This window comes from Epinephelus fuscoguttatus, linkage group LG3 (genome assembly GCF_011397635.1).
Source record: "Epinephelus fuscoguttatus linkage group LG3, E.fuscoguttatus.final_Chr_v1".
Taxonomy (NCBI): Eukaryota; Metazoa; Chordata; class Actinopteri; order Perciformes; family Serranidae; genus Epinephelus; species Epinephelus fuscoguttatus.
This window is the reverse complement of record NC_064754.1, coordinates 2,053,096-2,080,129: the sequence shown is the minus strand read 5'-3', so window position 1 is coordinate 2,080,129 and position 27,034 is coordinate 2,053,096. Positions and strand designations below refer to the sequence as shown.

At 43.8% G+C, this 27,034-nt stretch overlaps 2 protein-coding genes across 4 annotated transcripts in view; both read right to left on the bottom strand.

Moving 5' to 3' along the window:
- LOC125886157 (apoptosis-stimulating of p53 protein 2-like) overlaps positions 1-1,090 on the bottom strand; it is a 44,473-nt gene extending 43,383 nt beyond the window's left edge. The window contains exon 1 of the mRNA XM_049572162.1: positions 702-1,090. Within this exon, the coding sequence (XP_049428119.1) occupies positions 702-710 (9 nt within the window). The 5' untranslated portion in view covers positions 711-1,090. The remainder of the gene's footprint in view (positions 1-701) is intronic.
- A 4,967-nt stretch (positions 1,091-6,057) lies between these two features.
- Positions 6,058-27,034, bottom strand: part of LOC125886156 (NACHT, LRR and PYD domains-containing protein 12-like) — a 91,815-nt gene continuing 70,838 nt past the window's right edge. For all 3 annotated transcript variants that reach the window (XM_049572161.1, XM_049572159.1, XM_049572160.1), the window contains 7 exons: positions 23,132-23,302; positions 20,562-20,735; positions 12,805-12,975; positions 12,425-12,598; positions 10,248-10,418; positions 9,868-10,041; positions 6,058-8,107 (listed from right to left, as the gene is read on the bottom strand). In XM_049572161.1, the coding sequence (XP_049428118.1) occupies positions 7,921-8,107; positions 9,868-10,041; positions 10,248-10,418; positions 12,425-12,598; positions 12,805-12,975; positions 20,562-20,735; positions 23,132-23,302 (1,222 nt within the window). In that variant the 3' untranslated portion in view covers positions 6,058-7,920. The remainder of the gene's footprint in view (positions 8,108-9,867; positions 10,042-10,247; positions 10,419-12,424; positions 12,599-12,804; positions 12,976-20,561; positions 20,736-23,131; positions 23,303-27,034) is intronic.

Below are 27,034 nucleotides of genomic sequence, written 5' to 3'. Positions count from 1 at the left end.
TTGTTTAATATGTTTAATGTGTGTTTGATGTGTTCAATGTGTGTTTGATGCGTGTTTAATGTGTTTAATGTGTGTTCAATGTGTGTTTAATGTGTGTTTACTGTGTGTTTAATATATGTATGTATGTACATCTGTATGCACTCATGTATATGAGTGACAGACACACCACCACACAAATATAAATGCTCACAACAGTGTAGGCGACGTCGTAGGTTCTGCCACACAAGTAAAAAAATCCTGCTTCAAACTGTGGTTCTGCTCCGCGGGTCGATGATATCGGCCGAGTGCTGAAGCCAATCACAGTCGTGCTGATGTTCAGTACAACATCACAACCTGAAGTGTGAAACGGTTTTTCTGGCGACGATAAAATGTATGATTTTGGAGTTTTCTTTAAAATATTAGTGGTAAAATAAATTTAAAACACAACCATTAAAGTTGTATGCCCCTCCCCCAGCCAATATAAGAAACACAAGTCCCTCCCTAATGCTTCATTTCTTGTTTTTTTGACATGCCTCCCCCTTTCTGCCCCTTCCCCTCATGACTAACGAACAGTCCCTAAAGGTTTTAACAACTACAGTAACTGTTACACAGAGCACTGATCATAACTGACACACAGAGTGCAGGCAGCAGAGAGGACGCTGTCACGCTCTCAAACCTCATGACGAGATACATTAAACAGGATGAAGTGTTTTCACACTCACCGGCATCATGTTGGCAGTTTTCTGCTCTGTCGCATCCAGACTGCAGCTCAAACCATCAATCCATCCTCTTCATCCTCTTCCTCTTCCTCCTCTGCGGTCCGTCTGTCTCCTCTGTCTGCTCCTCTCACATCTCATTCATCATGATGAACATTTAGATCTGAGCTCCTCCTCGACCTGTTGCGGTGAAGCAGCGGGCCTCTCAGGGTGTCCGATGGTCTCTGGAGAACAGACACAGAGGATGATGTGCGCGAGACCACAGGAAGCACCGTGCAGGTATTACAGTGTGGACTTGTGATGGGAACAAAGCGGCGGGCGGAGCTGGAGCAGCTCTCCTCTGCTCCTGCTGAGCGCTAATCCGTCTGACTGATCACTACCGTTCAATCAAGGCAGACCGGTCACCGGCAGCCGGGGCTCCGCTGTGGAGGATAACAGCACTTCCGGTGCCACTTTTCAGAACAAAAGCTTTTTAATTTTTTGCACTACGGTAGCCTGGTTTGACCTTAGAATTACTGAAAAAATTTGCTTAGTGATTCAAAGTCATAGAATAATGAAAACTTTCAATAATCATACAATCTAGTGTATTATTTATTTTATTTAAAATAATAAAAAATATTTAATTTATTTAAATGATTTAAAACAAAGTATTCAGATATTTTATGTAAGTAAAATAAGTAGCCAAATACTGCAGTGTAAAAAAAAGGTACAAATAATAAGAGGTATATAAAGTACTAAACCAGAACTATAATTTTAAAAAAAGAAAAAGATATATTGAAGAGCAAATGGGACAAGTATTGCAAAGATGAGGGAGGAGGGGCAGGAAAAGAAAACTTAAAATAAACAAAAACAAAATAGGAAAATAAAATGTAAACTATAAACAGATAAATCGAATGTATACACACACACACACACACACACACACACTATTCTATTCAAAAAAATATCATTTATTTAAATTATTGAACAGTAGTATTCAGATAATTTACATAAGTACAGTAAGTAATACTGCAGTGTAATAAAAAACAGAATATAAAGAACTGAACCAAGAATAGAATAAAAAAGAAGAAGAAAATTATAGAGCACATGGGACAAAAACTGCAAGGTAAAGTGACAGTAAAGGAGTGTTTGTTATTTGTGGGGCAAAACAAGAAAACTTAAATCAAAAATTAATAATTATAATAGTAGGAAATAATGAACAGATAAATGGACTGTATTATTTTATTTAAAATACATGAAAAATATAGAATAATTTAAATTATTTAAAAGTAGTATTCAGGTATTATATGTAAGTAAAATAAGTAATACTGCAGTTTAAAAAAAGATATAATAAGAGGTATATAAAAAACTGAACTCACTGAGTTCACAGCTGATGTTTAAAACACTAATGAAGGTTTTAAAGACGACTTCACAGAGGATGAGGAGGAAATCTGGGGATTTGGGGACACTGTCGGCACAGCAGGCTGTAATAAATTCAGTCGGGGTGGGAATCATCAGAGAATCCACCATACAAAATGATCACGATAATTTAGTCACGATACAATATTATTACGATTTAAACATGTTGCGATACGCTGAGTATTGCAATAAAATACACTGCAATTTATTACCGTTTTTAACTGTAAATTATGTCCCCAAAGGAAAACTGTCAACATCTGTTTTAACTAATAAGGTGAAGTTTCAGTCAGTGGACTGAAAAAAAGGATTTTATTATTCTAGTAGGCTACCTAAAGTTTAATTTGTCTTTGCAATAATAATAATTTATGTAATAAAACAATCAACACTTGGCTGGCCCTGTGTGAGGAAATGATGTTGCCAAACAAAAATATCACGATACAATGCTGTCGAGATTTTTTTGCCCCCAACACCTAAAATTCAGGGAGTGTCCTTTTAATGTCACAAAAACATTTACAGATAGACGAGGCCTAAATTATGTCTTTTATGATTATTTAAATGAGAAAACATAACAAAAAAAATCCTCCATAATTAGAATTATTATTTATAATATAATACAACACATTACATTATAACTGTACTGTTCCAATAAACAGAAGTCTCTGGGTTTCAGACTCAAATCCTGTGTGAAAATGTGTCTGCATCATCGTCAGGGGAGGAGTCAGTCTGCAGGTATCACAGTTACATTTAAAGACACATTTTAACAACATTAATGACCTTATTGTTGTGACATTGAAGTAACAGTTTTTTTGATGTCTTTAGTCTTCAGTTTGCTTTTATTTTGAAGGAGGGTTTATCCATGTTCCGGTTTTAATCTGTCCGCTTTGACGCAGCTCGAGTCGTCATCACCATCTCCTGGCAACGAGAACAACCTCCTCCTTTGGATCTCCCGTTAGCGAGTGTGAAACATCATCCTACAAATTCACCGTGGTTTTATTTATTTTCCTGTTTGTTCAGATCCTTGCAGAGACATTTAACCCGACATCCGGCCTGTTGTTAAAGAGTTAAACTGAGTTTATGGAGGACGGATTAAACTCCATCTGTTTTCTTCACCAGCAGCTGGTGTCAGTTTGTTCTCTTGTCAACAGCGACCTCTGCCGGTCACCTGTAAACCCCAGTTCACTCACTCAACTTAAATTCTTTTGGAAACAGCTCAAACTGTTTAGTTGAGTACAAACTCAGTGGTCTGCAGATCATATTCTGGACATAATGAAGCACACTTGTTTGGTGCAGATCCTAAAATCATATCATGTTAATTTTTATGATGCAATAATTACCATGCTGTACAAAATTACGACTCATGTCCGAATATCTCTCATAATAATTGCAAAATCATTTTTCTTAGTGAACACTGTGCGGCCCCCAAAATAACAGACACCACTGCGCTCCTCTCTCAGGTTTTGCTGCAGCTCGTCAGCAAACATTAAACGTCTGTCGATACATGGAGCCGTCACTCAGGCCTTAGAGATAATTACCAAATATAATAAAAGTACAAAGCTCACAGGATGTGTCTGATGATGAGTGGTAAAGAAAGGGTCACAAACTATCTTTTTTTTTTTTTTTTTTTTAAATCAGGTTTATTTCTCTTCGTTAAGTCTGCACCAGAAGCAGGAAGTAGTGCAGAGAGGACACACACAACACGAAGACATGACTCAACATCAGTCACAGACGCTCAGGTGGATTTTCTCATCAAAACACAAATAATATCTGTAGAACATCTTAACAGAGGGTTTGTCATCTGGAGAACTTTGAGTCAAAACTGGAAATTAAAGGTCATTAAAAAAACACACACACACACACACACACACACACACACACACACACACACACACACATATATAGTCAATTTATTGAACAAATTAAAATTATTCAAACACAAAATAAAACTTATAAGAAATTAAAAAAAAAGAACAAATGGGATTCTCAGCAACAAACCAGCACCTAATAAGCAACTCAAATATTATTGTTCTAAAGGTGTGTGAAGCTAAAAACCTTTCTGTTCCTACCCGCTCTAATTTTTTTTATGAATCATAGAGAACTAGTCCATACCTATTGAGTGCACAGTTGCCCACGTACAGTTTCACATGGTGTGTGTTTGGGATACAGGTCATAGGAAACTGCAGATTAAATAGTCAACTGAACCCATTAAGAAGAGCAATGTATTCAGACAGAGTGTTTGTGAGTTTGATAGTACGATTGCTTTATTGAAAGTACAGTAGTACCATTGCCAATAGTGGGATAGTTAGTGGGCTAAAACTGTACATTAGTAGTTGAGGTGGCACGTTGAAAGGCAGATAGTTAAAGTGTTTATATGTTGTATTGACTTAACAGTGGGGCGCACTGGTAGTTCACATGGGAAAGGTGCAGCTAGCTCTTGATGCAGCAGCATACCATACCATGACTTAGTCATAGCAAACATTAGAAACAACACCAACATTGGTCCACAGGGGGAGCCACAGCCATCGGTCGCATTTTAGCCATTTGGAAGCATTTTTCTGTTGTTATAGCGCCACCCAGTTGCCAATTAGAGTTAAATTTCTCCAGTCACCTTGAGGCGTCCTGTTCTACATATCTACCAAGTTTAGTAAAAATCCATATGGCGGTTAGGCCTAGATAAGAAATGAGCTCTCTAGCGCCCCCATTTTGTTTGATGGGCTCAATAATGGAGGGGTCCCCTCAGATTATGTGTGGTCATATGCCTACAAAGTTGCGTGGTGATGGGTGAAACCCTTGAGATGTTCTACACCTTTATGTGATGAGCCACGCCCTCCGCAATATTCATTGCCTTATAGAAGCTCAGTTTTAGGAAGTTTTCCAACTTTTGCCAAGAGGGAACTTTAGATATTGCTCCCTAGATTATGTTCACCCAGTTTCATGCAGATCGCTCAAACTTCCTAGGAAGAGATCCATTTGAGGTTCATTCATTCATTCATCTTCTAACCGCTTCATCCTCTTGAGGGTCGCGGGGGGTGGAGCCTATCCCAGCTGACACTGGGTGAGAGGCAGGGTTCACCCTGGACAGGTCACCAGACTATCACAGGGCTGACACATAGAGACAGACAACCATTCACACTCACATTCACACCTACGGACAATTTAGAGTCACCAATTAACCTGCATGTCTTTGGACTGTGGGAGGAAGCTGGAGCACCTGGAGGAAACCCACGCTGACACGGGGAGAACATGCAAACTCCACACAGAAGGGCTCCCACACCCGGGATCGAACACGTCTCCTCATCATCATTCCTGTGTCCTGACCGACACACCATCCTGTTTCCTGTCAAAGCCCAGACGAAGTGGCCCTGCTTAATGACACAAATCACAAACAAGGAGCCAGTAACAAGGGGAGAGATGTACATGTTAAACATAAATCACTCTCACACGTTCTTTTATCATGAGTCCAGAGTACCTGCCTGTCAGCAGTGCATTCACCTAGGCCTGTTTCATGATGCAGCTTTTTACAGTTTGTAGTTACACAGACTGATCAAACTGATAAACAGGCAAAGTCCTCATGAGCATCACAGTAAACCTGTAAAACATAACTCACCAAAACGCTGCAGACGGTCAGCTTGCTGCTGCAGCCAGTAAGTACATGGTAAAATGATTCATCATCATTCTGCATGTTATTATATTCATGGCTCATTATACTAACTGTGACATTTAGGACGACTGCAGAACACTGACTGACTGAAATGATAAAGGAAAAATAAGATTCAATTAAAAACAGCTGTTAACCTTCTTGGTTTAGTCTCAGATCAGGATCTGCATCACCTAATAACCGTTACCAGTCACTTATCAAGTTATTTATAAGAGTACATGTCAGTCGGGTGGGTGATATGACCCTACAATAATATCAGGATATTTCAGGGTATTTTTGTGATGATGATATTCTTGACAATATGACAGATTCATAAAAACTATTTTATTAAGAAGATAGAATCACAACACAATCAGTAAAAACTAAAATGATGTTTCATGTCTTCAGTTTGTGAACAACAACAACAACAGTAACTCAGAGTCAGATTCAGATCCTGTCACAATATTAATAGTTCAACTAAATCAAATCTACCACTAATTACACATTTAAACAAATGTCCCCTGGGATCTATATATATAAATCAACAGCTGATTTCCTTGTGTGTTTTTATGCTCTGCCATTTCTCCTCTAACCATCAGGCTGTAACCTGTGACAGGCTGTTATGAGACAGTCACATATATGGAGTTTATTCACGTAGGTTTGCATCAGCAAAGGTTTGTGACAGAATCAGAGAGGAGAGGGAGAGACGCTGTGCTGCTGCCAGAGGAGCCGCTGAATGAGTTCCCTCTGAGCGCTAAGAGAAGGAAAACATTCAGGACGCCACACTTTATTCCACACTACTGAAGCTGCTCCTCTTTTTGGAACCACAGAGGAGTCAGGAATAACTTCACTGTCAGCCAGGCTTGTTGTTGCCGTGGTAACAGTATGACATCAATATGTCAACAAGTCAAAATCTCTGGGCTCATGTCTGGAAAAATGTGCTCCTGGGCTCCCTTGTATGTGAGACGGCCTTTGGCTTTGCCAAGGTCCAGTATCTTCTGTGTGTCCGGGTGGTAATGTGGGCGGGGCCTGTCCTCTCTGGCCGGCCTCGGGGTGAGTGTGCGATGTGCTCTGTCTGTAATCTCAGCTGAATCAAAGCTGGCATCACCCAGCACCGCAGGGAAAAATTCAGCGAGGAATTTGAGCGTGTTACAGTTTTGGGCTCCTTCTTTAATGCACACTGGCCGATGGCTTTGTCTCCTGCGTCTGGTCTCTGGGTCGAGACATTTGTCCTGTATTTTCTTACATTCCTTGGCGATATCTCGTTGTGTCTGCTCCACTGCTGTTACTCTGACCATCGTTTCACTCAGTGCGTTTCTCATTCCTTGGCAGTTGCTGACTGCTTCTGCCTGAGCTGAGCTGAGATGGGCTAGCTCGCTGGCTGGCTTGTGTATGGTCTGCATGTCCGCCTTCGTCCCTTTACGTAGAGAGGATACGTCTGCTTTAACTTCCTTAAATGATGTCACTATCTCAGCTTTTATCTGAGCCAACATGGCCTCTCTGGAGCTCTGTAGTTCCTCTCTGTATCTGCAGAGAGTGTGGCCACCTGTGAGGTCTCCGCTGTGCTATCCGTCATCTTTGGACTGCTGACTGTGAATGGAGTTACTGTTTTCCAAATCTGTGTTGCCTTTCCCTTACGTGAGCTTTTCTTCACGTCAGTAATGCTGCTGTAGGTGACTTAAGTCTCGTTTCACAGCACAGTATGAACAGTGGTCACATGAGCCTCAAAACCAGACACAACTCAGCCCTGAGCAGAGTGAGCGTCCTCTACTGACCAATCAGACTGCAGTGTTCACAGCTCCACCTTTTAGTACCACATCTGTGTGCTAGGTACCCCAACAGAGGGGGAACCAAACATGGGGACGCTAAGGAACGCTTCTGTTGGGATCATCCACAACTTTTACTGTGGGAACAGAAACTATGAACCGTACTGCTCGGTGGAAACAGGGCTTTACAGTCAGGTTGTGCCCCTCTCCATGAGCTACTAAAGGTTCAGTGTCTATGTTAGGATATTATTTTGTACAAGCTTCTCTCCTCAGCTGCCTAGTCCCCTGATACCCTCTGACTTCTGATTGAAAAGTTTTCAGTATTGATTCCTGAGAGAGGAGAATCAGGATGCATGTAAGGTGACTTTCACACCTGTAGCTCAGCTCATTTGGTCTGGACCGAAGGAAGAAAATGATCCAGTGTCTTTTATCTGGTCCGGTTCACTGTCAGTGTCTCTAGTCTGTTAGATTTGTTGTTCTGTAAATCAGTAAGCAGATTCAGACCTCTTTCTCCTGGATGACTCCAGCTCAGCACGAGAACTCTGAGGTGTGAAGGGTTCGACTTCAGAGCCGAGGCCAGATACTCACAGCTGCTCTCTGTGCAATATGACAACCTGAGAGAGAAAAACATTGTTTTATTACCACAGTAACAAAGAACACTGTCAGGTGTCTGTTCAAATCAAACATGTCGACACTGATTATAATTTAGGTCTGTTCTATTAGTTTCTTCCTCTTCTGTGTGCTGTGGTGTTCCCCAAGGCTCCATCTCAGGTCCTATGTTATTTTTTTATTTTTTATTTTTTTATTTTTGAAGATATTTTTTGGAGCATTTTTAGCCTTTATTAGACAGGACAGACAAGTGTGAAAGGGGGAGAGAGAGAGAGAGAGAGAGAGAGAGGGACGGACATGCAGCAAAGGGCCACAGGCTGGAGTCGAACCCGGGCCGCTGCAGCAACAGCCTTGTACACGTCTGACGCCCCAGGTCCTATGTTATTTTCATTACACGTGCTTCCACCAGAGTCTGATTTTGGAAAATACTTTTTTAAATATACCTGCACATGTCCTTCAGTCTCTTTTAAGAGATGCGCCAGGCGAGCGGCTCCAGTGGAATGAATAAGCCCCATTTTGGCGTCCGAAATCTAGTTATTATTAAAATCTATGATTTAGATCAATGTCTGTGAAAACATGGACGCTTCACACACATCTTCCCCCGACAGCACAGAAGATTTATACAATCAGCACAGTTTCAAGATTAGAGTCACCACATGTCTCCCCGTCTGTTCCTGAGATATGACTTTAAATAATGGACAGAAAAGAACATGATGATGTCACAGTGAAGTTGACCTTTGACCTTTTGGATATAAAATGTCATCACTTCATTATTTTATCCTGTTAGACATGTGTGTGAAGTGTCCTTCAGACACTGCGTACACGAGACCAGGACAGACAGACGGACAGACAGGTGGATGGACAATGTGAAAACATAATGCCTCCGGCCACGGCTGTCGGCTCAGAGGCATAAAAACTTGCTGTAGCGATGGCAGGACTCCAGTCGAATGTAAATCAAGCTTTATTGGTCTCGTCCGGCACTGAACCGCCTATAAACACTTAATTGTTGTTGAACAGTTTGTTTTAGATCGGATGAATCAAAGCAGTTATACGTGGATTTTGTTGCCTTTGGACAGAGACAGGCTAGCTGTGTTCTCCAGTCTTGATGCTAAGCTAAGCTAACCAGCTGCTGGCTGTAGCTTACTATAATATTTAGCACAGAGACATGAGAGTGGGATCAGTCTGAACATTTGACTTTCAGCAGGAAATGAAGTGTATTCCATAAAATGTTGAACTGCTCCTTTAACACTCAGTTCAGTCATGGATATATATGACTAACTGGCTGCTACTGAATTATATCTTACAGTATGTGTCTCACTGAAATGTTCTTCCTCTACTTCTTTGGATGAAGCTTTTTAACTCTGCTCACTGCTGATTTCATAAGAACCTGTGGAGCCTCACATGGAGTCCTTGGGCTCCTTTAACAGCAGGTGGCGCTGTGGGTGCCTTTATTTTTGAACATCTTTCATGTTTCATATTTGAGTTGAATCCAAGCTATTGATTTTTATTGGGCATGCCACATCTTCACAGGAGAAGTTGTAATGATGACAGAAACTCTACATGAATGAACACTTAGAAATCTGTTCTATGTCAGTCCAACTACATTACAGTGTGTGATGAGTCATTGATTTATTTCAGAATAATCTAAACAGAGGACTTTTAGTGTGAAAATGGCCTCAAATACCTGAAAACTGTCTCTGCACACCTGAATGTGTGACAGCATTTGCTTTTTCACTTTTATTTCAATAATGACCACAATACTCACCTCAGTGTCTCCAGTCCACAACGTGGCTCTGCCAAGAACTCACAAAGGTTTGTGACACCACCGTCTCTGAGGTCATTTCCTGTCAGATCCAGGACTCTCAGGTGGGCGGGGTTTGACTTCAGACTGGAACCCAGTGCAGCACAGCCTCTCTCTGTAAACTGACAGAGAGCCAGTCTGTTGGGGAAAAACAGTTTGAACTTCTAGGTGGTAACATGCAGTGGCAGCTCCAGACCCTGACCTCTGACCCAGCAGCTGAGCTGCAGCTGCAGTCTGAGTCTGACTGACACTGAAATGATCTCAGATTAATAATTAGACATATTATTTACACAGCTGGTGTCCAGAGAAGGAAGAATGACAGGAAACTGTCTGAGAAGTCTCACCTCAGTGTCTTCAGTCTACACTGGGGTTTCCTCAGCCAATCAGAAAGCAGCTCCGCCCCCTGGTCCATCAGGTGGTTCCAGCTCAGGTCGAGCTCTTTGAGATCAGAGGAGCTGCTGAGGGCAGAGGTCAAAGGCCGACAGCGTTCTGCTGATAACCTGCAGCAGTTCAGACTGGAAGGAGGAGCAGAGGAGGAGGAGGAGGAGAGGAGGAGGCTTATTAATCTATCTTTGAAATATTTATAGGTGTCTATTGGAAGACCATGCGGCCCCGCTGTTTTCCCTGCCTTTAATGCACCTATGGCTTCTGATATCTCCTCTTTGCTTAAAGCTTTATCCAAAGCTGCCTTACTTTCCTCTGAACTTTTAGGAATGTTCATTTTGTCCAGGAATTCACACTGAGTGTTACAGTTAGTAGAATATTCACATCTACAGAGATTTTCCTACAAGTTTTTAAAGGCTGTATTAATTTCTGATGGATTCATTCTATTATTCCCATTCCTGTCCTCAATATTAGTCATTGCTGTCTCTGTCTGTTGTTGTTTGATGCGCCATGCCAAGAGTCTACCTGGCTTTTCCCCTCGCTCATAATAGGCTTCTTTGAGCCTCATTATATTTGCAGCAGCCCTATGGGATGATAGCTCATTATATTGTGTCCTAAGTTATAATAATTGTTTTGAGGTGTCATGGTTACTCTGTCCTTCCTGGGAGCTCTTATTCTCTACAATTTGAATCTTGGATTCCACTTCTCGAAATCTCCCCCTGATTCTCTTGCTTTCTGACTTGTATAGCTCATAATTTGGCCTCCAATAAATGCCTTAAAGGCTTCCCATCTGATTATGGCAGTGGTCTGGGCTGTGTTTATTTCAACATATGTGTCTATTTGATTTCCTAGAAAGTGGAGACATTTAAAGTCTTGCATCCATTTTTGGATTGATTTTGAAATCACTGAATCCCAAGATGGCTGTGCCCCAGTTACTGCATGCAACAGTTTTTTCCTACTGCCCCTGAAGTGAACTGGTTTAAAGAGATATTTAATAGCTTTTAATTATTCTGACAGCTGTCTTTTATTACTGATCTTATGGAATAAATCTTTTAATCTCACATGATGACAGAAACTCTACATGAATGAACACTTAGAAACCTGTTATATGTCAGTGTAGCGACTGCTATCAATAAAAAAGCCGCTGAGAGGCTTAAGTGGGCTCGCATCTGTGACTCGTTCCTTCACTGAATCAGTCCACTTGACAGTTGTAAAAGTTTTATTTTGCAAACGAAAGAAGACTTACAATACTGTCAGAAATCCATTCATTCCCTGCACTAAAATCCATTCATTCCCTGCACTAACCCTCCTCTCCAGAAGGAGACACTGAACATTTTAACCTGCAGCACCAGTCTCAGTGGGACTATGCCCACTTCCTGGGACGCCTCCTATAAAAGGGCGGTCCAAATTGCCACTCACTCTTTGTCCTTGGTTCCAAACAAATGCCATGCCATGTGTCTGTTGAAACCACATCAATGTAAGTAATGAAAGCTGCAATGTGGTGATTTATTTGCTTCAAGAGTTTATTTGTTATTTTATTCATTTATTCTGATATGACCTTAGTTGACACGAAATTTAATATCTTTGATCCTTGATGATATTAAGTGATATTGATATTTGTTGATATTGATGATATTACTTAATGCTATTTTCTGTTCTTGTCTAGAACCATGGCAAACTCAACTTTGAAACTCAACTTTTGAAAAATAAACATTTGTTGATTTAATAGAAAACATTTCCTGGTGGTGTGTGGCTCCAGTAGAATCCAGTGATCCGACGTGACGGTCAACAGAAAATATCAGAGCTCACTCAACCCCATTGTCTCCATTCCCGCCAGGGATTTAAATGCCCAGTTAAATAACTTGAACCACACCCATGTGTCAACCACCGGATGTGACATACCTGTGCATACATACAAATAAACAATAAACATAAGCAAAATATATATTTTGGCTCTTACAGTCAGTCCAACTACATTACAGTGTGTGATGAGTCATTGATTTATTTCAGAATAATCTAAACAGAGGACTTTTAGTGTGAAAATGGCCTCAAATACCTGAAAACTGTCTCTGCACACCTGAATGTGTGACAGCATTTGCTTTTTCACTTTTATTTAAATAATGACCACAATACTCACCTCAGTGTCTCCAGTCCACAACGTGGCTCTGCCAAGAACTCACAAAGGTTTGTGACATCACCGTCTATGAGGTCATTTCCTGTCAGATCCAGGACTCTCAGGTGGGCGGGGTTTGACTTCAGACTGGAACCCAGTGCAGCACAGCCCCTCTCTGTAAACTCGCAGCCAGCCAGTCTGTTGGGGAAAAACAGTTTGAACTTCTAGGTGGTAACATGCAGTGGCAGCTCCAGACCCTGACCTCTGACCCAGCAGCTGAGCTGCAGCTGCAGTCTGAGTCTGACTGACACTGAAATGATCTCAGATTAATAATTAGACATATTATTTACACAGCTGGTGTCCAGAGAAGGAAGAATGACAGGAAACTGTCTGAGAAGTCTCACCTCAGTGTCTTCAGTCTACACTGGGGTTTCCTCAGCCAATCAGAAAGCAGCTCCGCCCCCTGGTCCATCAGGTAGTTCCAGCTCAGGTCGAGCTCTTTGAGATCAGAGGAGCTGCTGAGGGCAGAGGTCAAAGGCCGACAGCATTCTGCTGATAAACTGCAGGACTTCAGACTGGAAGGAGGAGGAGAGGAGAGGAGAGGAGAGGAGGAGGTTTTAAAGTCCCTTTATTGAATCATTAATGACTGAAAACCATTTCGTTCAAATCAAGAAAAATAAGAAACTAAACCAGAGAAAAACTGCTGCTGAATAAAACAGTCTGCCAGACACAGTAAATGTTAAACAACTACTCAGAAATGACATACCAGCTCTCCATTCCCTGTCACAGAGCACAGGACGCCCCCAACAGTCCATCTTTCTTTAAAGTCCTGTAAATTGTCCACAGATTGACAGTAACAATATTCCACTCTGAGTCGGGATTTCAAAAGTCCTTCTAAGACCGGCACCGGCTCCACACTGCCGGTAGTCTCGCCACCAGACAATCAGAGATCTCCGCCTCCTGATAGTCTGGGGACACTCCTTTCTAAAGTGTGTTTAACACACCGGCGAAAACGGCCGGCAACAAAGCAACGCCTCTTGCATTTTTGAAAAGGACACGCCTTCTTGGAAATGTGCGCTCCTCCTTTTCTCGTCCGCAAGGAAACAAACACACAGAGAGCTTGAAAATGGATGCCGAGAGATTTAACTCCGTTTTATCAAACGTGTGCTCATCCGTGAAGAAAATATTTTTTCGAGTGGATGTCTTAGTTACAACATGATTGAGCTAACTGGAGTAGTTTCATGTCGTATCCGACAACGGGAGGCTTTTAACAGATGACGTCCTGATGTTAGCTTTGCTCCTGCTGTTAGCTGTCCCTGTCAGCTGCAGCCACTGATGCTTTCTAGACATCGTGATTTCCCAAAACTTAATAAATACCACACATAGCAACACAAAACTGCTTTGCTAGCTCAATCATGTTGTAACTAAGATATCCGCTGGAAAAGATATTTTTTTCATGGACCGTTTAATGAGTTGTTACCTATTACAGACACTGCTAAGGCTAACAGGGCTAACAGCTAACGGTTAGCCCAGCTAAACATGCACACAGAAATAGTAATGTTTGTTCAATCATTGTGTTTATAGACTTTACAAACATCGGATTAGTCCAAACGGTGATACAGTGATGTGAAAAATGTGATATATAGGCTATATATATAGCTAAAAGCTCTGCTGGTTTTCTACCCGGAAGTATTTGTAAACAACAAGGCGATTCCCTCTATAGTCCGGCCGGACGGATGAGTCATGGTCTTGTAAAAGATTATGTTTGTTTCTTTTAGTTGGCGAGACTGTGTCGCCGCAAACGCAACAAACATCCACTGAACTTTGACGCCGTTTTCTGCGAGCACAGCTGAGCCATTTTGTACCGCTACACATGTTTCTAGTGGGACTATGTTTATGAGCACAAGAGTTCAGCAAGCCACCGAAGGACCGCCCTGCAGATTTACTACTGGTTCTGCAACGTAGGGAGTTTTTTTAAACTCTCAAATTGTATCCGCCCATCTAAACACAAAATCAGGGAGAAAGTCATCAGTCTTTAGTTAAGCAAAGCGTCTAAAGACTGACTTGTGAGTCTACACTGCCGGCACCCTGAGTCCGGTTCCTGCGAGTCAGCCAGATAGCCAACTTGGCAGAGCCCAGCAGAAAGTTTATCAAAGTGTGTACCTTTTTGTTTTTAGCACTGTATTTTGGGCCAAAAATGAACAGTGGAAAGGAAAAGGCCTCCCCCAGACCATGCAACCAACTCCTTAAAAGGTCAAAGAGCTGTGACAGCCGAGGACACTCAACAAACAAATGAAAAAGAGTCTCTGTGTGCAAACAGAAACTACTAGCTCCGGATCAAGGTGTGCTCTGTATCTGTTCGTAGCTATTGCCCCATGTACGACCCTCCACTGGAGGTCAGCTGTACGCTTCTCCAAGGGGATCTTGTACAGGGACCGCCAGCTGCCTTTCGGGGAAATGTCTGGGCCAAAGAACTCAGCCCACCTCGACTCCTTCAGCCCTGCCAGAGAGCGCAGGTTCAGAACCTTAACGCAGACTTCGTAGACTGCCTTTTTTCCCACCACCTCAAAGCTGTTTAGACGAGGGGTTTGTAAGGAAAGCAGCTGACCCTCACCCTCTTGCCACTCCCCCACAGCTGGGGTTATGGAGAGAGAGGGGAAACTGTACTCACACTCATCATCCCATTGGTCAGACAGAGCACTGTTTTCTACAAACACTCTCAGTGGCTGTGGCAGGGCTGCACAGACTTCCTCCACCACTCTGTTGATGAGCCTGACAGAGCTGATGTTGCTTCTCTCCATCAGGGCTTCCATAGCTGTGGACGTCATCTTCATAAGGTGACCCAGTTTGGTGCAGCCAGCTATTCGAAGACTGGCTCTCAGGCTGGCAGACTGCAATGTACAGGTCTTAATAAAGGTGTTGTAGAACAATGGCTCTTCAAAAAGCCACATGCCCGGGGGCACATTTGTGTCCCCTGCAGTCTTAAAAATCCACCAAGCCTGCAACACAGAGCTGTAAAATGGTGTTACATCTGTAAAGTCCACGGTCTCCTGCTCCAGGAGGAAAAGCTGCCTGTCGTAGCCCAACTGTCCTGTTCTCCTCAGCAGCAGGCGATCCGTATCACACCAGCTGGGGCAACAGTCATACAGCAGCCTCTGAGCACTTCTCAGTCTAAAGGAAGCAATTTTGGACTGAATGTCATTCAGTCCCTGTCCCCCTTCAGCCACAGGCAGGTGAAGAACAGCTGACCGGATCCAGTGCTTGCCCAACCAGAAGAAGTTGAGGATGTCCTTCTGGATGTCCTCTATCAGATCCCTTGGAGGTGTCAGAGTGACAAGTCTGTGCCACAGAGTCGAGGCGACCAAGTTATTAGCGACCAGAACTCTTCCCCTATACGACAGCTGAGGTAGCAACCATTTCCACTTAGACAACCGAGCACACACTTTCTCCTTCACTCCCTCCCAGTTTTTTCTTTGGAACCCTTCAGAGCCCAGAAACACCCCCAAAACTTTTAGTCCCTCTTTTCCCCACCTAAGTCCTCCAGGCAGACTGGGCACTGCCTGATCCCTCCACTGCCCTATGAGCAAGGCCTCACTCTTAGCCCAGTTCACTCTTGCAGATGAGGCCTTTTCACAGGCACAAAGGGTGTCCTGCAGACATTTAACATCATCCTGGCTGCTTACAAAAACATTAACATCGTCTGCATAAGCAGATACAGTGGGCAAGCCACGAGGTACACTTACAATCCCAGGGAAAGACAGACCAATGAGGCGCTCTCTCAGCCTGCACAGCAAGGGCTCAATGGCTAGGCTATACAGTTGCCCTGAGATAGGGCAACCCTGTCTTATGCCTCGCTGTACAGGAATTGGCCGACTCAGCCCCGCCCCCATCTTCACCATACACTGTGCTCCACTGTACAGTAAACTCACCCAAGACAAAAACCCATCACCAAACCCAAAACCTCTAAGTGCAGCAAAGAGATATGAGTGATCCACCCTATCAAAAGCCTTCTCTTGATCCAGTGACACAATCCCAACATTGACATTATAAATTTTACATAAATCAAGTACATCTCTGATAAGAAAATTATTGTCCATGATTGATCTCTCTGGCACACAGTATGATTGGTCTGTACTTACAATTTTTCCCAGAAAGTCATTTAGTCTATTAGATAAGGCTCTGGAAAGCACCTTATAGTCCGTACAGAGGAGGGCCACTGGCCTCCAGTTCTTAAGTAATGTCAGGTCCCCCTTCTTAGGCAGCAGGGAAAGGACTGCCCGCTGGCAAGAAACCAGAAGAGATCCAGTTCTGAAACATTCCTGTACTACCTCGTGTAGGTCGGTGCCAATAATGTTCCAGAACCGCTTATAGAAGTCAGTGTAGAGACCGTCAATCCCTGGTGCCCGTCCAGAAGGCATCTGGTTAATGGCCATTGTCAACTCTTCGAGAGTTAGCCCACAGTCCAGGGCAACTCTCTCCTCTGAACTGAGCTGAGGAAGGCTCTCCAGAAGCTCTTAGCGGTTCTCAGCGCTACACGGTTCAGCTTTAAATAGGCTGGTGTAAAAGTCAATTGCGTGAGCCCTCATTTCATTCTGATCCGCAGTCAGTCTCCCTCCAGGGAGCTTCAGACAGGCCATCTGCTTCCTCTGCACCGCGTTCCGCTCCAAGTTGAAGAAGAAGGAGCTCGGGGCATCCATGTCCTTCAACTGGAGGAAACGTGATCGGACCAAAGCTCCCTTCACCCTCTCTTGCAGAAAAGCGCTCAGTTCCTTCTTCTTCTGCTGCAGCAGGTCACTAGCAGTGGGATCGGAGTCTCTCCTGATCCCCTTCTCGATGGTACTGATGCTGGCTTCAAGGTTTTGTACTGCTGCCTTGATTTCAGCAGTAGAGTGTGACGTGTACTGCTGACTGAACACACGAGTTTGAGCTTTGCCAACCTCCCACCATTGCTTTAAAGAGCTAAAGCTGCTTTTCTTTGTCTGCCAGTGTCTCCAGAAATTCCCAAAGCTCTGACAAAAAGTGCTGTCTTGGAAGAGTTTATTGTTGAAATGCCAGTAAGATTTGGCCCTCTCACCTGATGAAATTGTCAAGTTTATACTGACTAGGTGGTGGTCAGTGAAACCAACCGGGGTTATGGTACTGCTGACTAATCTGGTGTTGAGATTTTGTGAGATGTAAAACCTATCTAGTCTGGCTGCACTGACCCTGTTTGTTTCTGATCCGTATCCATGTGTACTGACGGGTGTGTGGGTGTTTGAGTCTCCAGGTATCAAACAGATCTAAGTCAGTAATAGTTTGTTTTAAACACTGGGAGGATTGTGGGTGTGGCTCTTCATTGGTTCTGTCCTGAGTGAAATCAACTGTACAGTTGAAATCACCGCCAAGAATGATATGGTCCTGACTGTAGTTCCTGAGTTCAGACTGTATTTTTGTAAAAAGTCCCGCTCTGTCAGAGCCCTGGTTGGGAGCATAAATATTAACAAAACACAATACTGAGCCGTTCATCTCTGCCCTGACAATCAGCAGCCGACCCTTGACAGAGAGAGACAGAGAGAATGACTGCATTGGCAGTTGCTCTGAAGAGGATGGCTACCCCTGCACTGACACTTGTGCCATGACTCAGGACGTGTGGACCCTCCCACCATAAACCCCAGTCTACCTCATCTGCCTGGTCACTATGAGTTTCCTGTAAGAACAGCACATCTATCTTGTTTTGTGAAACAATCTCACTGACTAGGGCTCTTTTATGTTTATCTCTCCCACCATGAATGTTAATAGACCCTATAGTGCTGCTCTGCATATGAGGGTTAAAGAAGAGAGACAGAAAAGAGGAAAGCAGTAAAGAACAATGTATGAAAAAGAACACCAGGTGATACATGATCATCTTACCTAACTTTAATCTTTCTAACAGTTTTGCCTTTAGATACCTTTCTCAGTGTTGTGATATGTTTCTTGAGGTGAAAACGCTTCCTTTCATCCAATAAGTCCACACCAACAGATCTCTTCAGCACTCCCACTGATCTGATGAACTTTTCAGTGTCACTAAAATAATCATTAACTTTCACAGATCTGTGAAAAGTTTGGTCTAGAAAAGTGTTTATTTCCTCAAAGGAATATAGATCTGTGTTCCTGTTGGACACCTCACTGACTGACACAGTATCTGACTCTGAGTCCCATTCTGCATCCTCTCCTCCACCTGATGCCTGGCTGCTGAAAACAGCCTCCATAATCTGTTCACTGTCACAGCCCCTTCAGTTTAGCGTCTTTACAGCTCAAGTTGATCACTCTAAATCCGCTAGCAAACTTCCCAAATCTGCGGAGCTCATGCTCTAACAGCTCGTTTGGGATGAAAGGCGGAACACCGGAGACGGTGATCCGCGTAGACGGAGCTGACAGCGGCGACACCTGCACGAAGGTGTCCCTAACGAAAACTCCGCTCTCCACCAGGCTGTGAACACACTGCTCCGTTCTCAAAAAAACAACTACAGCTTTGTTCATTCTGGAAGCAAAGCTGATGGTGTCATGTCCTACCTGTTCACCTACAGCCAGCACAACTTCCTCCACAGTGACACTATTATCCGGCGGGACTCCCCTCACTCCCTGCCGAATAGACGGAGGTGGCGTCTCGGCGGACGCCATTCCTCCCGAAAACCACCGCACAAAACCACTAAACACTCGTCAGAATCTGAAAAAAGCTGACCTGATCATGTACAAGAGACAGATGAAAAACCAAGATTAAAGTCCAAAAGCAGGGACAGCAAACCATTCAAAACTCCGCGCCACTCGCACTCACCGGAACCGGAGAGGAGAGGAGCAGAGGAGGAGGAGAGGAGCAGAGAAGGAGGAGAGGAGGAGGCTTATTAATCTATCTTTGAAATATTTATAGGTGTCTATTGGAAGACCATGCGGCCCCGCTGTTTTCCCTGCCTTTAATGCACCTATGGCTTCTGATATCTCCTCTTTGCTTAAAGCTTTATCCAAAGCTGCCTTACTTTCCTCTGAATTTTTGGGAATCTTCATTTTGTCCAGGAATTCACACTGAGTGTTACAGTTAGTAGAATATTCACATCTACAGAGATTTTCCTACAAGTTTTTAAAGGCTGTATTAATTTCTGATGGATTCATTCTATTATTCCCATTCCTGTCCTCAATATTAGTCATTGCTGTCTCTGTCTGTTGTTGTTTGATGCGCCATGCCAAGAGTCTACCTGGCTTTTCCCCTCGCTCATAATAGGCTTCTTTGAGCCTCATTATATTTGCAGCCCTATGGGATGATAGCTCATTATATTGTGTCCTAAGTTATAATAATTGTTTTGAGGTGTCATGGTTACTCTGTCCTTCCTGGGAGCTCTTATTCTCTACAATTTGAATCTTGGATTCCACTTCTCGAAATCTCCCCCTGATTCTCTTGCTTTCTGACTTGTATAGCTCATAATTTGGCCTCCAATAAATGCCTTGAAGGCTTCCCATCTGATTATGGCAGTGGTCTGGGCTGTGTTTATTTCAACATATGTGTCTATTTGATTTCCTAGAAAGTGGAGACATTTAAAGTCTTGCATCCATTTTTGGATTGATTTTGAAATCACTGAATCCCAAGATGGCTGTGCCCCAGTTACTGCATGCAACAGTTTTTTCCTACTGCCCCTGAAGTGAACTGGTTTAAAGAGATATTTAATAGGTTTTAATTCTTCTGACAGCTGTCTTTTATTACTGATCTTATGGAATAAATCTTTTAATCTCACTTGTGTTTTTTAACTCTGCTCACTGCTGATTTCATAAGAACCTGTGGAGCCTCACATGGAGTCCTTGGGCTCCTTTAACAGCAGGTGGCGCTGTGGGTGCCTTTATTTTTGAACATCTTTCATGTTTCATATTTGAGTTGAATCCAAGCTATTGATTTTTATTGGGCCGGCCACATCTTCACAGGAGAAGTTGTAATGATGACAGAAACTCTACATGAATGAACACTTAGAAATCTGTTCTATGTCAGTCCAACTACATTACAGTGTGTGATGAGTCATTGATTTATTTCAGAATAATCTAAACAGAGGACTTTTAGTGTGAAAATGGCCTCAAATACCTGAAAACTGTCTCTGCACACCTGAATGTGTGACAGCATTTGCTTTTTCACTTTTATTTAAATAATGACCACAATACTCACCTCAGTGTCTCCAGTCCACAACGTGGCTCTGCCAAGAACTCACAAAGCTTTGTGACACCACCGTCTCTGAGGTCATTGTCTTCCAGATCCAGGACTCTCAGGTGGGCGGGGTTTGACTTCAGACTGGAACCCAGTGCAGCACAGCCTCTCCCTGGAAACTCACAGTGAACCAGTCTGTTGGGGAAAAACAGTTTGAACTTCTAGGTGGTAACATGCAGTGGCAGCTCCAGACCCTGACCTCTGACCCAGCAGCTGAGCTGCAGCTGCAGTCTGAGTCTGACTGACACTGAAATGATCTCAGATTAATAATTAGACATATTATTTACACAGCTGGTGTCCAGAGAAGGAAGAATGACAGGAAACTGTCTGAGAAGTCTCACCTCAGTGTCTTCAGTCTACACTGGGGTTTCCTCAGCCAATCAGAAAGAGAAAGCAGCTCCGCCCCCTGGTCCATCAGGTGGTTGCAGCACAGGTTGAGCTCTTTGAGATCAGAGGAGCTGCTGAGGGCAAAGGTCAAAGGCCGACAGCGTCCTGCTGATAACCTGCAGGAGTTCAGACTGGAAGGAGGAGCAGAGGAGCAGAGGAGCGGGGGGGGGGGGCAGAGGGCAGAGGAGGAGGAGAGCAGAGAAGGAGAGGAGGAGAGGAGCAGAGCAGCAGAGAAAGGAGAGGAGGAGGAGAGGAGCACAGGAGGAGAGGAGCAGAGAAGCAGAGGAGGAGGAGAGGAGCAGAGGAGGAGAGGAGGAGGAGAGGAGGAGGAGCAGAGAAGGAGAGGAGGAGAGGAGGAGAGGAGCAGAGGAGGAGAGGAGCAGAGAAGGAGAGGAGGAGAGGAGCAGAGAAGGAGAGGAGCAGAGAAGGAGAGGAGCAGAGGAGGAGAGGAGGAGGCTTATTAATCTATCTTTGAAATATTTATAGGTGTCTATTGGAAGACCATGCGGCCCCGCTGTTTTCCCTGCCTTTAATGCACCTATGGCTTCTGATATCTCCTCTTTGCTTAAAGCTTTATCCAAAGCTGCCTTACTTTCCTCTGAACTTTTAGGAATCTTCATTTTGTCCAGGAATTCACACTGAGTGTTACAGTTAGTAGAATATTCACATCTACAGAGATTTTCCTACAAGTTTTTAAAGGCTGTATTAATTTCTGATGGATTCATTCTATTATTCCCATTCCTGTCCTCAATATTAGTCATTGCTGTCTCTGTCTGTTGTTGTTTGATGCGCCATGCCAAGAGTCTACCTGGCTTTTCCCCTCGCTCATAATAGGCTTCTTTGAGCCTCATTATATTTGCAGCAGCCCTATGGGATGATAGCTCATTATATTGTGTCCTAAGTTATAATAATTGTTTTGAGGTGTCATGGTTACTCTGTCCTTCCTGGGAGCTCTTATTCTCTACAATTTGAATCTTGGATTCCACTTCTCGAAATCTCCCCCTGATTCTCTTGCTTTCTGACTTGTATAGCTCATAATTTGGCCTCCAATAAATGCCTTAAAGGCTTCCCATCTGATTATGGCAGTGGTCTGGGCTGTGTTTATTTCAACATATGTGTCTATTTGATTTCCTAGAAAGTGGAGACATTTTAAAGTCTTGCATCCATTTTTGGATTGATTTTGAAATCACTGAATCCCAAGATGGCTGTGCCCCAGTTACTGCATGCAACAGTTTTTTCCTACTGCCCCTGAAGTGAACTGGTTTAAAGAGATATTTAATAGCTTTTAATTATTCTGACAGCTGTCTTTTATTACTGATCTTATGGAATAAATCTTTTAATCTCACTTGTGTTTTTTAACTCTGCTCACTGCTGATTTCATAAGAACCTGTGGAGCCTCACATGGAGTCCTTGGGCTCCTTTAACAGCAGGTGGCGCTGTGGGTGCCTTTATTTTTGAACATCTTTCATGTTTCATATTTGAGTTGAATCCAGGCTATTGATTTTTATTGGGCGGCCACATCTTCACAGGAGAAGTTGTAATGATGACAGAAACTCTACATGAATGAACACTTAGAAATCTGTTCTATGTCAGTCCAACTACATTACAGTGTGTGATGAGTCATTGATTTATTTCAGAATAATCTAAACAGAGGACTTTTAGTGTGAAAATGGCCTCAAATACCTGAAAACTGTCTCTGCACACCTGAATGTGTGACAGCATTTGCTTTTTCACTTTTATTTAAATAATGACCACAATACTCACCTCAGTGTCTCCAGTCCACAACGTGGCTCTGCCAAGAACTCACAAAGGTTTGTGACATCACTGTCTGTGAGGTCATTTCCTGTCAGATCCAGGACTCTCAGGTGGGCGGGGTTTGACTTCAGACTGGAACCCAGTGCAGCACAGCCTCTGTCTCTAAACTGACAGTGAGCCAGTCTGTTGGGGAAAAACAGTTTGAACTTCTAGGTGGTAACATGCAGTGGCAGCTCCAGACCCTGACCTCTGACCCAGCAGCTGAGCTGCAGCTGCAGTCTGAGTCTGACTGACACTGAAATGATCTCAGATTAATAATTAGACATATTATTTACACAGCTGGTGTCCAGAGAAGGAAGAATGACAGGAAACTGTCTGAGAAGTCTCACCTCAGTGTCTTCAGTCTACACTGGGGTTTCCTCAGCCAATCAGAAAGCAGCTCCGCCCCCTGGTCCATCAGCTGGTTGTAGCTCAGGTCGAGCTCTTTGAGATCAGAGGAGCTGCTGAGGGCAGAGGTCAAAGGCCGACAGCATTCTGCTGATAACCTGCAGGAGTTCAGACTGGAAGGAGGATCAGAGGAGCAGAGGAGCAGAGGATCAGAGGAGGAGAGGAGGAGGAGAGGAGCAGAGGAGGAGAGGAGCAGAGGAGGAGAGAAGGAGAGGAGGAAGAGAGGAGCAGAGGAGAGAAGGAGAGGAGCAGAGGAGAGGAGGAGCAGAGGAGGAGAGGAGCAGAGGAGGAGGAGAGGAGCAGAGGAGGAGCAAAGGAGGAGGAGAGGAAAAGAGGGGAGAGGAGCAGAGAAGGAGAGGAGGAGAGGAGCAGAGGAGGAGAGGAGGAGGAGGAGGGGAGCAGAGGAGAAGGAGAGGAGGAGAGGAGCAGAGGAGGAGAGGAGGAGGAGGAGATGATCAGAGGAGGAGAGGAGCAGAGGAGGAGATGATCAGAGGAGGAGAGGAGCAGAGAAGGAGGAGCAGAGGAGCAGAGGAGCAGAGGAGGAGAGGAGGAGGAGAGGAGCAGAGGAGGAGGCTTATTAATCTATCTTTGAAATATTTATAGGTGTCTATTGGAAGACCATGCGGCCCCGCTGTTTTCCCTGCCTTTAATGCACCTATGGCTTCTGATATCTCCTCTTTGCTTAAAGCTTTATCCAAAGCTGCCTTACTTTCCTCTGAACTTTTAGGAATCTTCATTTTGTCCAGGAATTCACACTGAGTATTACAGTTAGTAGAATATTCACATCTACAGAGATTTTCCTACAAGTTTTTAAAGGCTGTATTAATTTCTGATGGATTCATTCTATTATTCCCATTCCTGTCCTCAATATTAGTCATTGCTGTCTCTGTCTGTTGTTGTTTGATGCGCCATGCCAAGAGTCTACCTGGCTTTTCCCCTCGCTCATAATAGGCTTCTTTGAGCCTCATTATATTTGCAGCAGCCCTATGGGATGATAGCTCATTATATTGTGTCCTAAGTTATAATAATTGTTTTGAGGTGTCATGGTTACTCTGTCCTTCCTGGGAGCTCTTATTCTCTCTTGCTTCCTGCTTCTGAAGAGTGCAGACGCTTTCCTGCTTGCTCCAGCCTGCTTCCTTCTTTACTCTGCTTTTTAATCGTTTTACTCCTTCTACAAATCCTGGAAAATCTCTATATCCATCATTTCATGAATTATTTTAAGTAAACCAAGACTTTGAAGAACATTTTTATATTTTTAACCGATCTGACGAGCCAGCAGCATGTCCGGGGGAAGAAACCAAACAAATTCCTTCTGTGAACGCTGTCGGAGATATCAACAAGAAATTAATGAGCTACAAGCACGGATTTTTGCTTTAGAATCTGAAAAAGGACTTCACAAGACGCTCCCAGTGACATCCGGTGGTAAGAAGCCCACAGTTACTTTCAGTAAAAAGGGTGAAAAACCTGCTACTTTCATCTTAAACCTGAATGATACTGTGTCTTTTCCAAAATTCTGTAAAGACCAAAATGCCTCATCCTGGAGAGAACTTGGTGCTAAGCCAAAGCAGCACAAAGTGATGAGAGACAATGTTAATACCTACGTAACATCACCCAAAATACAGCTTACAAACAGCTTTTTGCCACTGTCAGAGACTGAATTTAATGTTTCTAACGAACAAAGAGAAAATGGATTATCTTCACGAAACTGGAGCCATAAAGTCGGCAAAAGACAGCAGGCAGACAGACAATCTGGACCAAACGTCAAGGTCAGAGATACGCTGCTGATAGGAGACGGTGCTATCAGTGGCATAAACCATGCTGCTGTCCCAGTGCCACTGTCTCTGAGATAACAACACTCCTCCCAAAAGTTTTGTCTACTCACCGAGGAGTCAAACAGCTAATGGTGCATGTGGGTGCAGTGGACATCAGAAAGGAACAGACTGAAGTCTTGAAAAGGGATTTCACTAAGTTCTTCAAGGAGCTTGATAAAGTGGAGGTCAAGGCATTCATTAGTGGACCTCTTCCAAACATAGACAGGAAGATAAACAAGTTCAGCCGGCTGCTTCAGCTGAACACATGGCTGTCCAAAGAGTGTGCGCACAGAGGATTGCACTACATTGAGAACTTTTATCTGTTCTGGAAACGAGAGGACCTGTTCAAGGGAAAGGGCCCACACCTGTGCAGAGGTCAATCAATTTGAGGTGGGAGGAGAGTGCTGACGGAACACCTCCTCCACGCTCTGAGGCATCAGAATGGGCCGGGGCAGGGTCCTGAGCGACCAGTGAGAGAAAAGAGGAACGAGAGAAGCATCTCTGTCACAGAAGTCAGAGACCGGGCCAGTGTTTCAGCACCAGCTGCACCACAACAGCCTCCACCTCCTCCAGCGAAGGATTCAGCTCCAGCACCACAACAGCCTCCACTGCCCCCAGTGAAGGATTCAGGCCTGCCATCGGTTCCACCTCCCCCCGGGCCCTCATCACAGGCCTTGGACTCGTCTGTGACGGCCCCAGCAGAAGTTTCAGACCCGGCAGCACCCCCATCACCTCCTCTACCCACAGACCAGCCCTGGGCCCCCCCTGCCACATCTACCCCCTCTAGAGAATTGTCCCTCACCGTCTCTTTTTCATCCCCACCTTCCCCCATGGGCCTTCCCAACCATCTTGAAAGCCTGATCAAATCAGGGATTAAGATGGTTCCCCTCACCCCTAATAGAGCAAGGTCAAGACTTCTATCACCAACTATGCTGAACTCTCCCCCGTATAAAACTGTGCCCCTCAAGTCACACAGGAGCTTCAACTCTCCTGCTTCACAAACTAAAGCTCCCCTAGCTCCTCCCCCTCAGTTTTCATCTGGTCCATCACCCAAACTTCCCCCTGCTCGTCCTCCCCTGCCTGCCCCCAGAGCTGGTATCCCTAAAAGCTAGGATGCACAGGACCTCTGCTGTCCCAGGACTTTCAGCCATGATAAAGGTAATATCAAGCTGGGGCCCTGTGAGACAATACTCTCCCCTAGTGCTATATCTACAGCCACACCACATAGACCAGATTACAGAAGGACAGTTAGACTGTCCAATCAGAGAAATTTAATCCATATCCCTTGTAAGGAGATAATGTCCAGTCCTACTGAAACTAATCTGAAACTTGCTTAATGTCAGATCCTTGTCTAACGAATCATTTTTAATTAATAATTTGATCTCTTCGTATAATCTTGATTTTATGTTTTTAACTGAAACATGGCTTGACAAAAACACAGGTAATGCTGTTCTAACGGAATCAGCTCCACCCAACTACAAATTTGAATCTGAAACACGAGAAAACAAAAAGGGTGGAGGTGTCTGTGCAATATTTAGAGATCATATGGTTATGCACAGGTTGTCATTTGGGGTGTTTTCATCATTTGAGTATGTATCCTTTAAAATGGAGCTAAAACAATCTCCGTCCATACTCTATGTAATTATATACAAGCCAGCACCGTCAAAGTTAATTGATGATTTTACCAGGAGGCTTTCAATTGTATGCACAGACTTTGATGGTTTGGTCATTACAGGTGATTTTAATGTACATGTGGATAATGTCTGTGACAGAAATGCTAAAGAGCTCAGCGCTGTCCTTGAAACCTTTGGCCTGACTCAGCATGTGACGCAGCACACTCTGGACCTGCTCATTACAAAGGGGGTTAATATTTCAAACGTCTATGTGGTTGATGTTGCTCTGTCTGATCATTTCTGTGTCTTCTTTGACCTGTCTGTTTCTCCCAAACCACCGGCTGGTCCTGCAGTTGTTCAGAGGAGACACATAAATAACAGCACAGGTGCTCTGTTCATGGAAATGATAAACTTTGAAAAT